Source organism: Brassica rapa, chromosome A01, assembly GCF_000309985.2.
Source record: "Brassica rapa cultivar Chiifu-401-42 chromosome A01, CAAS_Brap_v3.01, whole genome shotgun sequence".
NCBI lineage: Eukaryota > Viridiplantae > Streptophyta > Magnoliopsida > Brassicales > Brassicaceae > Brassica > Brassica rapa.
In genome coordinates, this window is record NC_024795.2 from 13,379,000 (window position 1) to 13,396,100 (window position 17,101).

At 37.5% G+C, this 17,101-nt stretch overlaps 2 protein-coding genes across 2 annotated transcripts; both read right to left on the bottom strand.

The window, feature by feature from the left end:
- Positions 1–847: 847 nt before the first annotated feature.
- LOC103827632 (phytosulfokines 3) lies at positions 848–1,959 on the bottom strand. The gene is made up of 2 exons (XM_009103157.3): positions 1,686–1,959; positions 848–1,202 (listed from the first exon to the last, which is right to left on the bottom strand). Exons 1-2 carry the CDS (start codon positions 1,800–1,802, stop codon positions 1,080–1,082), a joined length of 240 nt encoding a protein of 79 aa, XP_009101405.1. The 5' UTR covers positions 1,803–1,959; the 3' UTR covers positions 848–1,079.
- A 6,012-nt stretch (positions 1,960–7,971) lies between these two features.
- Positions 7,972–16,966, bottom strand: LOC117132195. Its single transcript, XM_033286038.1, has 2 exons — positions 16,955–16,966; positions 7,972–9,894 (listed from the first exon to the last, which is right to left on the bottom strand). Exon 2 carries the CDS (start codon positions 9,883–9,885, stop codon positions 9,037–9,039), a length of 849 nt encoding a protein of 282 aa, XP_033141929.1. The 5' UTR covers positions 9,886–9,894; positions 16,955–16,966; the 3' UTR covers positions 7,972–9,036.
- Between the last annotated feature and the right edge of the window lie 135 nt (positions 16,967–17,101).

Below are 17,101 nucleotides of genomic sequence, written 5' to 3' on the forward strand. Positions count from 1 at the left end.
AGCTAAAACTCACCTTAGAGTCTAGACTTTTGTTTATCAGAATCACCCCGATCCCGAGCTAAACTCCCCATGAATCTAGATTTCAATCTTCCAACACTCGGAAGTACTTCAACAACTACTTCAACACCTAATGCAGAGCAGTGACACCAAATGCTTGATCACACAAGCACCAAACAATGATCTCTCGACTTTTCTTCTTTTAGCAGAGACAACTCTATTCATAGAGGCACGTCCTCCATGTATGAATAACCAGAATTTGTTCAACCAAGTTCTTCCCAATGCAACTTAAGTAACTTTCTTTTTTTTTCTTAAAGAATAACTCTCTTGTCTTTTCCTCTTCAAGTAAAATTTTTTACACTTAGTGTAAATCTTCCAATTAATATATTGCTTATTTTCCAAACTTAACAAGCCTACGGATGTCACACAACATAAACTTCAACTAATTTCATCTTCATGACATACACATATACTATCTCATGTAGTACTTCAAGAACTGATACCAAATATACATCTTCATGTATATCGGATCAAAATCTATTGTGGTTATAGTTCTGTATTTACATGTTGATTAATAAAAGTTGAAATTCAGCAAAAAAGGGAAAATCCCACGATCAATTCCCGTGCTCCATTCAGATCACCAAATAAAAACACAGGAACTCGAATTACAGTCTTCGTTCTTATTATGGTGTATATGGAGGCCTTAGCCCATAATCACATATCATACTCTATTGGCCCAGTCAGAACTGATAAGAGAGGTTGTTATCAGAGTAAACTATTTCTTATCAGTCAACTCGTATAATAAAGTAATAAGGCAAAATACAGATGGTGGTTACAACGAAACTTGAAATGGAATAAACGCGTTGTTGTGACTTTATATTTTTAATTTAAACCTTATAAATTAAAATACAGAAAGTTGTTCATAATTATACAAGGAGTGTAAATAATATAGTAACTCTCAACGAAGTAATAACAAAGATTAAAACAGCTATAACAAAATTAAAAAAGAACAAAAAACAGAAAGTACAGTGATAGGGTTTACTAATGTAATTAGTTAATAATTTGTAGCTTAATATATAAATTTAGTGTTTGTGATTTTGAGTGTAAATGTAGTCGGTGTGAGCAACAAGAGTTCGTCTAATCAAACATTCTTCTTCTCCAACTCCTTTGCAGATTTCATCTTCAGTATTATCTCCTTCGGTTCCCTAAATAAAATAAACAAAATCCGCACGGCAGTGTTAACTACTAAACTCCTTCCAGTATATAAGAAAGAAACATTGTGAACAAGGATAATTTATTACACGTACAATCGAAAATGATATCTTATGAGGACCATGCGTGCAGATTTTACGGGGTTGTTTTTTGTACGTTTGTACGTTCTTTAGAATCATAGACAAAACTTATAAAGACGTAAGGGTATATGAAGCTGTTAATATGTATGAAAATCTAATCTAGAATCGAACTTGTACACTTTCGTTGCTATTTGCTTATGCGTGAAACACACACATGTAGGTTCCAAATATTAGTTTAAATTTTCGTAAGTAATGATAGAAAAAAATCATTTTGTAAGAAAACAATTTTTTGACATATCTATTACATGTCCCAGCGTAATTAGCTTCCCAGTGGAGCCTCGATATTGTAATATGTATTTGAGTATATTATGAAAGAAAAGAAGCTAGTTAACGAACCTTGACGGAGTCTTCACTAGAAGAGGCGGTAGTTGTCGTCGGAATCAACCTGGCTGCGTAGGTTAGCGTTGAGCAGAGAAGGAGAGCCATGATGAAAATGGTTGTGCACTTAGCCATATTGATTTACCAGGAGGGAGAAGAGAGAATGAAGAGATATGGAGATGGTAAGGATCGGATGAAGAGAAGATGCAGTCAAGAAGGTGAAATTTATAGAGAAACACGAGTTGACAAACAGCGAGATGCTGCCGAATGCATGTGAACCATAGAAACTTGTAAAGGGAAAGGCTAACTACTTTATGACATCATAAAACAATTCGTACATCTCTCTGATATTAGTAGAATTTACTTTTATTTCTGTTAGTGTTAATTAGATAAGAAGATACTCTTCTTTATTCACGTTCATGCCGTGTTTATTGATGGGCCTACTGAATTATTTGATGTTTGTGTGTGTGAATGATTGCTCAAAAAGGCAAACTATCATGTGAGCAGGCAAAAAGGTGACTGGTGCATGAGATTAAAGACAATATACATTTGCTTTTTGCAATCAAACTCCAATTTGTTTTTTTTTTTAAGTTTCATTTGTTTTTTGTGCGCCATGTTTGGCATGCAATATTTTTAGATTACAGCCGACCTAAGATGAATAATATATACGATCTGTTGATCATAGAGACAATGCATATATCTATATACTATAAATGTGTGTATTATAAAAGAAACAATTCTCCGAAGGCTGAGTTAAGTTGGTGGTGGATATATATGAATGGTAAAGATCCACCTAATGGTTCTCACGTGCAGTTGAATGGAAGGTAGACTTCTGAAATAAATTTGGTGTAACGATAATAAAAATTTGACCAACACATTTTCACTAAACCAAAACACTTAATCATAAAAGAGTTGACATAGTAGTTTCGGAGGTATTCTAGAATGCCGTAGAAGTGCCTTACAACCTCATCTCACGTCATCGTTGAATCGGTGTTTTTGTTTGTTTTGGTGACCTAGAGTAGATGAGACTAGCATAAAAATGGCATATGTGCTATATCGTGACCATTTATTTAAAATTTTATAAATGATAATATCGTATGTAGATTACATGACCTATTACAGCAAAAGAGAAGTTAACGCGCATCGGCGCATGGGATGATATGCAAAATTCTAGTCAAAAGAATTAGGGGAAAGAGCTTAGTCTTGTCAAACCTAAATGAATATTTAATTCCGTTCACATTTATGAATTACATCACACGTACGTACCGTAAGCTTGTTACTTGACGATTTCGATTTGATTCTTGTTCTCACACATTCACATCTCATATTACGATAGGCCGCTTTCGAGCGAGAAAGTATTGAATAAACTTTGGACCGCTCGATATGTGATATAGTTTGTTTTCTATATGGTTGCGGTCTATATATTAATTAGTTTAGTTCAATATTTTTGGTTAAGGTGATAAGAGAAGATTTCATCAAAAAAGAAGAAGAAGATTTGTGCAGACACTGTCATTTTTTCTATATGTCCTATCGACTGATCCGGTCGGTCCCAAAAAAATGCACTTTGTACTACAGTGTCATTTGTCGACATACAATTTACATAAAATTCGAAATTATCTGTTAATAAAAGAACATATAAATTAATTTTAGAATATTCTGTTCTTTCATATACGTCTTGTGAAACTTAAACAAACTTTTTCTAATCATTTAACCCGACCATGTCGTGTATATAAATTTACATAATAATTATATAAATTGAGTTTTAGTCTACATGATCTGATTGTGCAAATGTTAAAAGCATTAATATTCTTTTGATTTTCTAATCTTCATTTGTTTATCTTTATGAAATTATAATCTCTTAAAGATCAGTGAAACCATTTTTCTTGAGAGTTTTACCATGTTTTCAAATACAAGATTCTCTTCGTACCAAAATTTTAGTAGTTCGAGTTTTTCACAACTTACAATATTATACTTCTTAAGTCTTAACATATTTTTTGAAGTAAAATATAACATATTTAACTATACAAGCATAGTCGAGAGGCATGACGGTTTTGAATGCTAAGCATCCCGGGTTGGAAACCTATCACCTCAGATATACCCATTTGTGTAGCAAAAAAATAGATATATAATTCTCATTGTAAGCAATCAGATTTGCATGGCACCGGAATAAACTTCCATGAAAGGTACAACCAGATACTTTGGGTTATCCAGAAAAATGTATAACATATATAAAAGGTCCAATACCAGATAACTTGGTGGCTGGTAGCCTGGTAAAATGAAATTAAAAATAACATTATTCTAGATATGGTACGTTGAATTCACTAGCACAGAAAGATCTTCAAATTAATAGTTACATCTTCGTCTTAGCCTTCTAGATTGTTTTCTATGAAGATTTAAGGTCGCGCCAAATAGTAATAACTGATTGAATTTTCAATGGTCAATATGTATACGTAGAACAATTAAAACCACATGAAAAGTGAAGAAAAATAAATGCTTATCCCAAATTGAAATTGATTGATGTAGAGTTCTATAGATTATTGCACAATGGGATGGGATTTATGACCAAATCCAAATTTATCTGGACTTTTTAAGTTTTTACATGTCTTATGCTGGAGAAAAAAAATCTTTCTAGTATAATGAAACTCAAACATCCATTATAGTATTCTTTTACTTAAAAAAAAAATAAAAATGGTTTTACATCTTTTTTTTATGTCGTCAACTACAGACTCATATTGACTCTATAAACCATTCCGGTAGATTTTAATCCATGTGAACGACAAACGACGTTTGCTTCCTGACACTGTCTGCTATGCTATCCGCTCTTGAATTTTGCGTCGTTGGTACATAGATAATCTCCGAACGTGAGAAAACTTTTTTCAGGAATTTAATATATATAAAAAAAGGTTTCACATCTTTTCCCGAAATCTAAGCAATTTAAATAACTAATTTCAACGAAAATTAAACCGAGTGTCAGAATGACTACTAGACACTCCTTTCCCAGTAGACCAACAGCTCGTTGGTGTAATTTTTTATTTTTTGCTAATACATAATTCGTCTTTGGAAAAAAATCTGGTATCATTGTACTTCTTTGATCACAAAATAAATAAATTATGCTTCAAAAGTTTTCCTCTATTCTACTGATTTAACCTTTATTCAAGCAGACTTTACTATATATATAGTTGTACCTTATTGACTTCTTGTGTTTTTCATGTTTTTAACCATTTCATTTATCATATTTGAAGTATATTTAACTTTTATATAGGTGCAATAGGTGTCATTTGTGAGTTTAAGAATTAAAGAGGAGATTATATTGGAGAATGCTCAAGAACATCAAGAACAAGAGGGAGAAAGAAAGTAAATCTGAGACATGAGAAAGAGGCGAGTAGAATAAGTTTATTGCATAATTCAAAATGGTTCATGGTACAATAATATTTAAAGAGAAACAATGAGATAAAAGTTAAGGTTGGTAGGTGCACACACATCATGAGTGAAAGTGACAGCTCCTCAAACCTCACATGTTATTCAAACTGATTCTCAAGTTCAGCCTAGTCAGATTCTCAAGTCCAGCCAGCCAAGTCTGATTCTCAAGTCCAGCCTAGTCTGATTCTGAAGTCCATCATAGTAAGATTCAACCTGATTCTTTTGTTCCTCTTGCTCTTTATTGCTTCATCTCAACACTCTCCCTCAAACTTGACCTTAGGGACTGGTCAAGCTTGGAAACCATGAAGCATTCCCTCATTAAAACTTTAACTTGAAAAAATCACATGGGATAAAAACCAAGCCAAGGAAAAAGAGTAGAACACCTCGTGGCTATGAGGATCAGTGAGAAGGGAGTTCAATGAGTCCAAGCTTTGAATGAATGAACTCACAGACCTTAGAGCTTGCAGCCTTTGTGAAGATGTCAGCCAACTGATCTTCACTTCTAGTGTAGCATGGTAGAATGATCTTCTGCTCCACAGCTTTCCTCACCCTATGGCAATCCACCTCTATATGCTTAGTCCTCTCATGGAACACACTGTTGTAAGCTATATGAATGGCTGCTTGGTTATCGCAGTGCATGGTGATTGGTGTGGTGGTTTCAATGCCCAAGTCTACCATCAGGTTCTTGATCCAAATAAGCTCACTGGTAAACTTTCTCATTGCTCTATACTCAGCCTCAGCACTTAAGCATGACATAATCTTCTGCTTCTTTCTCTTCCAAGTAACTAAATTGCCTCCAATGAAGGTGCAGTAGCATGTTGTGGACTTCCTATCTACTCTATCACCTGCCCAATCAGCATCACAGCAGCCTACAATCTCTGTACTCTTGTTGCATCCCAACCACACTCCTTGGCATGGTGCTTCTCTTAGGTATCTCAAGATCCTTCCACCATGTTCCAATGATGTACCTTGGGTCTTTGCATGTGTTGGCTACCCTGGTTGACTGCAAAGCACACGTATGGTCTTGTGATGGTAAGGTAGATGAGTTTCCCAACCATTCTCCTATAGTGCTTGACATCATCATATGGATATCCTCAATCTCCCCCTCACGCAACACTTTGTACCCATCCTCTAATGGAGTCTTGGCTGGTTTTCCTCCTAAGGTACCTGTGTCACTCAACAAATCAAGTGTGTACTTCCTTTGAGATAGAAACAGCTCCTCTTTAGATCGGCATATCTCAATCCCAAAAAAGTACTTTAACTCACCCAAGTCTTTGATATCAAAAGATGATTTAAGAAAAGCCTTAGTGAGAGAGATACCTTCCTTGTTACTGCATGTGATGATGATATCATCCACATACACTATGATCACTACAATTCCTTGTTGGCTAGATAGTGTGAAGAGTGTATGATCAGCTTCAGACTCCCTCCCATTGAGAGTTGTGCTAAACTTGTGGTACCAAGCCCTTGGAGACTGCTTTAGCCCATATATTGCTTTCTTAAGCCTAAGAACATTTCCAGGCTTGACAAGATGTTCTAGACCAGGAGGAGGCTTCGTGTAGACTTCATCCTCTAGTTCTCCTTATATGAATGCATTCTTGACATACATTTGCCATAGATCCCATTCCAAGTTTACTGCTAAGGAAAGTACAATCCTTATAGTGTGGAGTTTGGCTACTGATGCAAACGTATCCAAGTAGTCATCTCCATATACTTGTGTGTAGCCTCTTGCAACAACTCTAGTCTTCTTTCTTTCTGGTTTCCCATTGGCCAAGTACTTGATGGTGAAGATCAGACGGCTTGTGACTGCCTTATTGCCTTTGGGAAGCTCAGTTTCATACCAAGTCTCGTTTTTGATCATGGCATTGATCTCATCTCCCACTGAGTCTTTCCATCCTTCTAGCTCCATAGCTTCTTCATAAGTCTTGGAGATATACTCCTGATCTAATTCTCCAATGAAAGCTTGATGGTCTTGAGGGTAATGAACCAATGAGCACACTACCTGTATAGGATGAGCTACTGCCTCTGCATTGAAGTACACCCTTGTGTTGCAACAAGAGTTAGATGGTGGATAGCGGATTCTAGTGCTTCTCCTTAATGGTTGGACTTGAGTAGCTTCTGATTCTGTTGGTGCTTCCTCATCATCTTGAACCACTAAACTTTCTTACTGCTCCTATTGATCATGAGATACTGAACTTGGACCGTCTTGTTGTTGTTGATGTTCAGTTTGATTTCCTCCCCCCCTCCTGAATGATGAAGAGGAGGAGCTTCAGCTGCCTTATCTCTCGAATCCTCACTCAAATCTCCATGGTCTGGTGGTGGATGTCCTTGATTGAATCAGGAGCAACCACACTACTCTCCACTGGTATGCTTATGCCAAGGCTTTCCATAACTCTTCTCAAGTTGACTTTCCTATCTGATGCAGATTGAGACAAGTTCTTGACCTCCTCCCAACTCTTCTCATCATGATATCTTTTATACTCAACAAACTTTACATCCCTAAAGATAAGAACCCTCTTGGTTTCTGGTGAGTAACACTTGTATCCCTTTTGGATTGGTGAATAACCAATGAACATGGCTCTAGTACTCCTTGGCTCTAGCTTGTTTCTTTGTTCTCCTGGAACTAAGACAAAACACAGGCAACCAAATACCCTAAGGTGATCAATAGAGGATCTTTGTTTATTTAATACCTCATGTGGAGACTGGTCTTGAAGAATTTTGGTGGAGATTTTGTTGATTAGATAGTAGGCTGTCATAACAGCATCTCCCAAAACCTCTTTGGCATATTGGTATTGAACATCATATTCCTTGCAACCTCCATAAGGTGGTGATTCTTCCTCTCAGCTAAGCCATTTTGTTGTGGTGTGTATGGGTAGCTAGTTTAGTGAATCACCCCATGTTTGACTAAGTGTTGTTTGAAAGCATGGCTTGTGTATTCTCCTCCATTATCTGATCTAAAAATCTTTATCTTGGCATTGTAATGGTTAGTAACATGGTTTTGAAAGTTTATAAAAGCTTCTAACACCCTATCTTTAGACTGAAGCAATGTGATCCAAGTATACTTTGATTTTTCATCAATAAAGGTCACAAAATACTTATGGTGTTCTCTAGAAGCACAAAGAGCTATCCACACATCATAAAGAATCAAATCAAAGCGGTTTTCATAAATGGTAATCGATTTAGTGAAGACTGTTTTGCAATGCTTTCCTAGGATACAAGCTTCACAATCAGATTTAAACAAAATACTAGGCAACATGATGTTCAAGGCTCTAGAATGAGGATGTCATAATCTAGCATGCCATAATACATTTTTAGGGAAATTAGAAACAGAGTTTAAAGCAATAGATAAATCAGTAGCCAGCTTGGTGTCTTTAAGCAAGTATAAGTCGCTCTTTATCACACTTTTGCCAAGTAACCTACTAGTCTCAATATCCTGAAAATAAACCTCATTAGGAGTGAAAGTGACATTGCAATTCAAGTCATTTGTGGCTCATTTAACAGATAGCAAGTTTGAGGTGAGGTTAGACATATAAATGGCTTTAGAATCCTTGCTAAATAACTTAAGATCACCTACTTCCTTAATGGGAACTTTGTCAGCATTTGCTACCATTACATTACCAAATGCTGAGACAATGTTACTAATCATTCCTAGATCACTAATCATATGGTGACTAGCACCAGAATCTATCACAAGAGGTTTAGACAGTTTTGAGCAATCTGAAGCATTTAGAGAGATACCATCAACACAAGCATTTAAAGAGGTACCAAAAGTGTTACCAAAGTTTTTCTTGACGGCTTTGATGAGAGCATCAAGGCCAGACCTCTTGATGGTGTCATCATAAGCAGAGCTCAAGGTATTGTAGTTCCCGGAGGCTGAGACCTTCCCTTCACTAGCCGCATTTGGATGGTTAAAGGAATGCGTGGACCCTGAACCAGATGGCTCTCCCATTCAACCAGAGAAGTGGGATCTTGCATCAGGTTGAGGTGTCCTAAACTTCTGTGGCTTGAGATGAGGGTGAAGGATCCAGTACTTGTCCCTTCCATGGCCCTTCTTCTTGCAATGGTCACATATCCATATCTTTTTGTGTTCAGCCTTGTAAGATCCTCTGTTTGCAGTACCTTCAGCTTGGTTTCCAAGGTCAAGCTCACTCTTTCCTCCAAAGAGACTCACTGATCCTTGCTCCTTTTGAATCTGAGCACACACCTCCTCAAAAGTAGGTAACTTCTCAGCCCTAAGTATGTGCTTAATCAGATCATTGTAGCTTGGATGCAGTGTGAGGAATAAGGCAAATACCTTGTCTTGCTCTCTTCTGTCATTTAAGTCACTTGCTTCAACAGTAGTTGGCATCAACATCTCTAGCTCAGCCCATAAGGCTCTAAATTTTCCAAAATGTTGGGTAAAATCCGAGTCTTCTTGGTGGAGAGTACTGATTGCTTTCTTCACTTCAAATATTCTACTAAGGTTGAAGATGTTACCATAAACCTTCTGTAGAGTTTTCCATAGCTCTTTGGAAGTTTCACAATAGGAGTAAGCTTCTAAGATTGGTGTCTCAAGGCTGCCTTGAATGATAGAAAACACCATGAGATCCTCCTGATTCTGTTTGCCATTATCAGCCGCCACCACTTCTCTACCATCCTCTCCTATGCTGGTTTGTTTTGAGGGCTTGCCTTCAGCTACATGAGCCCAAAGATCTCTTCCTCCTAAGGCTGTCTTGACAAGCCTTGACCACAAGAGATAGTTAACTCCTTTAAGAGCAACTGGTATCACCACCTTCACATTCCCATTCCCATTATCCATTTCGGATTGCTATTATCCAGTGGATAAAAAGATGTTTCTTAGTGAGGAAATGAAAAATCAGAATGAAATAGATGTAGATTTACAGAAGAATGACAAGAGAATAGAAAGATTTAGGTCTCAAGAGCTGAAATGCTCTGATACCATGTGAGTTTAAGAATTAAAGAGGAGATTATGTTGGAGAATGCTCAAGAACATCAAGAACAAGAGAGAGAGATAAAGTAAATCTGAGACATGAGAGAGAGGCAACTAAAATAAGTTTATTGCATAATTCAAAATGATTCATGGTATAATAATATTTAAAGAGAAACAATGAGATAGAAGTTAAGGCTGGTAGGTGCACACACATCATGAGTGAAAGTGACAGCTCCTCAAACCTCACATGTGATTCAAACTAATTCTCAAGTTCAGCCTAGTCTGATTCTCAAGTCCAACCAGCCAAGTCTGATTCTCAAGTCCAGCCTAGTCTGATGATTTTCAAGTCCAGCCTAGTCTGATTCAACATGATTCTCTTGTTCCTCTTGCTCTTTATTGCTTCATCTCAACATCATTGAATATGTATTTGTGTGTTGCATGTTACGGAATAGATATTTAAATAAATGGAGCAGTTTAAAAAAGAAAAAGCATACCAAAAGAAGTGATTAAGGGACTTTGGTGTAAGTGCAAGATGACACCACAATAGTACTGCAGAAGATAAATCAAGGAGACAAAACAACTACAAGCAACACTTAAGCTTTATTAGAAATCGTCTTGTACACTCTATTACAAGATCTGCTTAATCAGATTTACACAATCTGTTACACCCTAACAACTGCTACTGAAAGATTCCTAAGCTACCCGCTTGTGTCTCTCTTCCGTCAAGTACTTCAGCCATTGCTTCAACACGATCCAGAACACTTCCAAGAGCTTATCTCTCTCTATAAGATCAGCCTTTGTGTCTCTGTCTCTCTACAGATGACCCTAGTCCCCAAGGCAACATGTATGGACATCTTCCACAACAATAAGTGCAACTCTCCTTTTCTTGGAATGCACTTATTCTTCTTTCTTTAAGTCATAAACTTGCTCCTCAAGTTTATTTATTTTTCCTTATCTCCAAGATACTCTCTTGCTCTCCAAGTCTACATGACTCCAGCTCAACACCTTAACTTCACATGGTCTTCACCACTCAATACGACGTCTGCTTCAGCAACTACGTCAGCGACTACTTCAGGGCAGACATCTTACATCTTCAATCTCCCCTTTTTAGCTTTGTGTGCCGATCAAGCACAACAATCTTTTGGTTCAACAACCACGTTCTCCACCTGGAAACTTGCACACCAAATGAGCTTTTCTCCCCCATGAGATGTGTACCACACATGCTTTTCTCCCCCACGAGATATGCATTCTCTGTACCAGAACATCACCATTCTCCCTCTGCTTGATTGCATACTAAGCTAAAACAGATGCTTAGATGTCAAGCCTTACAGACCCCGCCGTCTATTTCTTCAGGTATAATCATGACACAACTCCTGTTGCAGCAGAATAACGAGTACTATATCACGATTTGACGCACCTGTCGAACTATCCTTCGACCATCTTCTGTTGAGGACATGACTTCTTTCATGTGTCTTCTTCTTGACCATGAGCCTTTCCCCATCCACACCGAGTGCACTCTGCACTTGTTGCTATTGTCTTGGAGTGATTTCACTATCACACCCCTGAAGATCATCTCGCACCACTTCCTGACGTACTTTGATCTCCTTCCCCTTTGTGCCACAAATAACCTCGTGTCCTGGCTCCAGATTTGATGCTTCTTGATCAACCTCAAGATCACTCCTACCAGAGCTGCATCCATCTTCTGATGTCTCATCTTTGATCTCATCAAGTAAGCCACTCTTGGCTAAGGATACTTCTTCAACCCTCTTGGGTTTAGTGAACGTATTGTTCACCTTCTTGGCCATATTTCTGCTCTTCTCACGAGCAAAACACTCCACCTTCTTATGTCCAACATTCCCACATAACCAACATCACATCTGATGTTGCTTCTTGCTTGGCCTGACATTGTTGCTGATGCACCGATCAGTCTCCTTCCTTGCACCAGCTGCACAACCATGCTTCAGAACCTCCTGTCTGACCTTTATGTTGTTGCACTGATGTACTACTTTTGCTTGCTACTCACAGCTGCGCGTTGTAGAACTTCCTGCCTTATTCCATGTCGTACGTCCCGACGTACTTCCTGACAAGCTTCTTTGGTTCCACTTTTTGATGTGCTCCATGCATGAAATGTGATAGCCTCTTCTGTTGTAATTCCTTAGTACTCTTAGCTCCTCGATATCCCAGTCCCCAGTTCACCTTGGCTGGTTGTCCCATCAAGAGTATCTTATCCAAGTCCTTGGATCCACTGTTGAGCATCCTGATCTGTTTGCGATTCTCAGCCAAATGATGTTCCAACATCCTTGCTCTCTGTTGTTCACCAGTAGCAACTTCTCTCAGCTTGCTAACCTCCTTCTCTAGAGACTCATTCTTCTCATGTACAGCAGCAAGTTCTTCAGCAAGATCATCATACTGCTCACGGCTCTGCACCAGATCGTGTTGCAACCTCAAATTCTCATTCTTGAGATTCAACCACTTTTTGAGCATCACGTGATAATCCATAGAGTTTGTACTGACATCTGAATTTGAGGATTCACTGGATTCCTCCTTGCGTGCACCAAATGCAACAAGGTTCTTCATCACCTTTCCATCTTCTTCAGACTCTGAATCATCAGACGACTGCAATGGAACTCTTTTATCGTTCTTTGAGTTTGGACATTCACGCCGTGTGTGTCCAACACCTCTGCACTCAGAACACTTAAGTTCTCTCTGTTGTGCTACAGGACAGTAAGCCTTTATATGACCAACACCTTCACACTCATAGCATCTAAGACGTTCTCTTCTTCTGTTATTGCCACAATCACTCCCCTGGCGACCATATTGATTCCTCCCACCAGAGGAATTCATCATCTTACCCAGATTCCTAGTCAACATCCCCATGGCATCTTCAACAGTCGGAGATCTATCTCCATCTTTATCAGCAGCAAGAGCCATACTCCTTGATGCACCACCTGACGTAGAGACTGAACAACTATCTGTCTCCATCTCTTCTGCCTTCAGCATACCCACAAGCTTGTGAAACTTGAGCTCATCCGTGTTTGTGGTCATATTCAAGACCGCCTTGTGAGCTTCAAACTTCGTAGGAAGACAACGTAGTAACTTCTTTACCAGCTTCTTCTCTTGTACTTCTTCCCAAGTACAAATGCTTCATGTACCATACCACTGAGTTCGGCACTAAAGCTCACCCCAAAATCATTATCAGACCACCTGAGATGCTCAAACTGCGACCCAAGATGATCTAGACATGTCCTCTTGACACTCTCATATCCTTCAAACGAATTCAGCAGGATCTCTCATGCTTCTTTAGCCGAAGTACTCCACTGAATCAGCTGTAACTGTTCTGCTTCAACCGCTCCAAAAATCACTGACAACGCCTTTGCATTAAACTTAGATGCATTGCGTTCTGCCTCTGACCAATCCTCTTTTGGCTTAGGCTTCTTTCCATCTCATGTGACTATGGTAGGCTCCTCCGAACCAATTTTCATAGCTGTCCATGCATCTTCATTGACTCCTCGAATCATCTGCTTCATACGAGCCTTCCAATGACCATACTGGTTGGCATTCAACATGATCGTCTTCTGCACCAAAACAATCGTGTCCATCTTCACCTTCAGGATTACACCCATAACTTAGGTGCCCAGCTCTGATACCACTTGTAAGTGCAAGATGACACCACAATAGTACTGCAGAAGATAAATCAAGGAGATACTCTTCAAGTTTATTCTTCTTTCCGTATCTCCAAGATACTCCCAGCTCCTCAAGTTTATTCCTCTTTTCGTATCTCCAAGATACTCTACTGCTCTCAAAGATACTATACTGCTCTCCAAGTCTACACGACTCCAGCTTAGCACCTTGGCTCCACATGGTCTTCACCACTCAACACGACGTCTGCTTCAGCAACTACGTCAGCGACTACTTCAGGGCAGACATCTTAATCTACATTTGGAGATGATGAGGCAGCTAGCCGCCATCTCCTAGCAGCCCAAGCGTGACCGTTATTGCAAGCTCGACCTAACAAATGGTACAACAGTCATGAAGGTGACCATTACAGAGCTTTGAAACAAACACTTGACCACATGAGGCACATTGTCCTATCTCCAGTGGATAAGATGGAACCATAGCACGATCACGACATAGCGGACTTCCTAGCGGAGCACATGAAAACGTCCATAGCGGTATGTAGGTCCCAAGCGGTTTCCACCAAGGCCGCTACAAACATTCATTGTTCATCACACAGTGACCAGGGGCACAACGGCCAGTCGCCACCGGCCTTCCCATGGCCGCTTCAAGAAGCGGTCCACATCGTCCATCTAGTGGCCAAACCCTGACCGATGTGAACTGTCCTGAAGAGTCGAAGACCCAGTCTAGCAGCCGAGCCAGCGGTCCGTATTAAGGTCGCGACAAAATGCATGTTCCTAGCGGTCCAGCCAACGGTTGATCATATCATATTACGCTACAACCACTTAAACCTTGAATATTTCAAATTTTTAGCCTTCTACTATAACATCTTTTTATTTCTTGTTTAAATTTAAAACCTTTTATGGATTCTCTTTGTTTATGCAAGTACTCTATTTAATCTCTTGTTTTTTATTACTATCTTGCTTCCATACTTGATTATTCTTATGTTTACTATGGGTCAAGTGTATTTAAAATGATTAGTGAGTAGTGTTACCTATTGAATTCATGGGTTAAGTGGATTTAGGGTGATTAAGTGAGGATTTACGATGTTTGATGCTAAGCTGACTTTGTTTCATGCCGATCGAGTGATCTTAATGCTATATTGACCTTAATCAAGTTGATTTAGACCTTAGGTGTTTGATGAATACTTGAAAGAATTCAATATTGTCAATTTAAAAATTAGCCAATATAAATTGATGTTATGAATGTTTAGTGGTTATTAGACTTGTTATTTATGATTGCTTGATTATGTTAGACCAATGTAAATTGATGGTTGATGCATGAGTAGCATATGATTATTGCTGTGAAGGATTAGGTAAATACTTAATGCGAATCCCAACTGAAGAAGTTATTTTTGGAGGAAAAAATGTGTTTGTGAAGTGATCTTACCTCTAAAGTTTGTCTATTGAATTGTTTAGCATTTTAAATTGGATCTTAGAATTACCTTAGATCCATATGCATACCTTGAGCAATTGATTAAATTTTTATCTGTTTAGTTGTTTGATTTAATTCTTGTTTGATTGATCTATTTAAATTTGTTGTTTGGTTATTTGAGTACTCTTAAATCTTTTGATTTGTTTAGATTACAAATTGTCTTTGTGTTCCTTTTGCTTCAGTATATAAGATCTAGTTTGGATTTAACACCTAAATACTACAAATGGTTAGTTAATGCTTACAACTAGTATTTAGAATAAACTTTATTCACATCACTTATGTGAAACTCACTGTTGACATTGGCTGTAACATGTGGCCGAAATTGTTAAACTTCTACAATTTATTCAGTGTTTCATCTTCGGAACTCCAAGATAGTAACTAAAGGTTATGTATATATCTATACGGATTCTCGGTTAAGCAGTCACAGTTCTATATGTCTTCGGTTTGGATCGAGAATTTTTCTTCAATACAAAGATCTCATGTAAAACGCTGGCATAGGACCATAAAAACACTTTTCGAATTTGAATTGTCGTGTGGGGTTGTATAGAAAGCGTATACAATCATTCTGAAGATAACCAGTTTGCATGTGAACACGAGGATCATAAAATGGTACCGTTAGTAAGACGTTCACATTGGTCAATACAGAAAATTTGATAACGATGGTACCTTCACAAATAAAATTATCGACATTAATTTGATAGTTCAGTGGTAGGATAGCTTTGGCTTAATTAACAGTATCTTTAATAAAAAAAGCAGTAAGGTATATCAATGGTTATTAAAAACATCTCGCCAAATCCATTAGATCATTTATAACTTATTTCAATTTATGCTTGGTAGACTTTCTTTCTTATATCACCGATAAAGGTTTGGGTGATTTTATTTTACTTCTCTAAATAAGAATATATAACGTTGATCACAAAAGAAAAGAAAACTTGCATACCGTTGTATATTCTGATGGATATTAGATGAAAATTGCGAACGTTAAGCCATATATGCATGTGCTTGATTAATTTGTAGTTCAACATAACGAATCTAAACATTTTTCTGATGATTCCTTAATTAATTGAGTTGCAGTCTACAAAACATGTTCTTTAAATGGTCGAACTCAACCGCTAAAATTCAAGAATACTATGCACAGATCTAAAGCTTTATAGTAAGTTTTTTTTGTTGGACAAAAGCTTTATAGTAAGTTAAAACATAAATGTACAAATTTTATCATATGCTGATCTCAACCGCTCAGCACAAAAAAGATATTTTCGAAAAATAAAAGAACCCATATATATACATATATATATATATATATATATATATATATATATATATTGGGTGATTACTTTTTAATTAAAATGATTTGTTTTTCTTTCATCATTTTGGAATAACTTATCTAGCTACGGTCTACGGATAACAGAATATCCACTTTGAAATTCATTAAACTTAGCGCATAGTTTTAATTATACTAATTTCTACATCTTGAAAAAGACTTGAAATGTGAATTTGCGTGTGAAGACCTATGGTATTTGGTATATTCTCAATTGTAATAAATCCTTTTTTTAGTTTTGAGGTATATTAGATATGAGAACCACTGAAGTTGAGAGCATTTGGATGAATAAGAGAAATATCTCTGTATTAACCACTCAACTTACTTTACAATATGTGATGAAGATGACTTACACACAGTACGAGCCTAAACCGAAACTAATAACCAACCGTACAAAGTGATTAAACCAAGACGAAACTAATTATATACACTAAATAATAAGGTATTCCGTAAGAATTTTGAGAACACGAGATGCAATCTTTAAAAAGTGAGAAGTGCGCTCACGGTCACAAATCAGTGGGATAAGATGAGCATTTCAGTCATTTACATGGTGAAGGTTTTTTTTTGGGTCAAAACACAATGAAGTTTCTGATCTTGTGTGTTAAAATAAAAAAGAAGTTTCTAATCTTTAACAGGATTAATGGGCTAACGGATCGG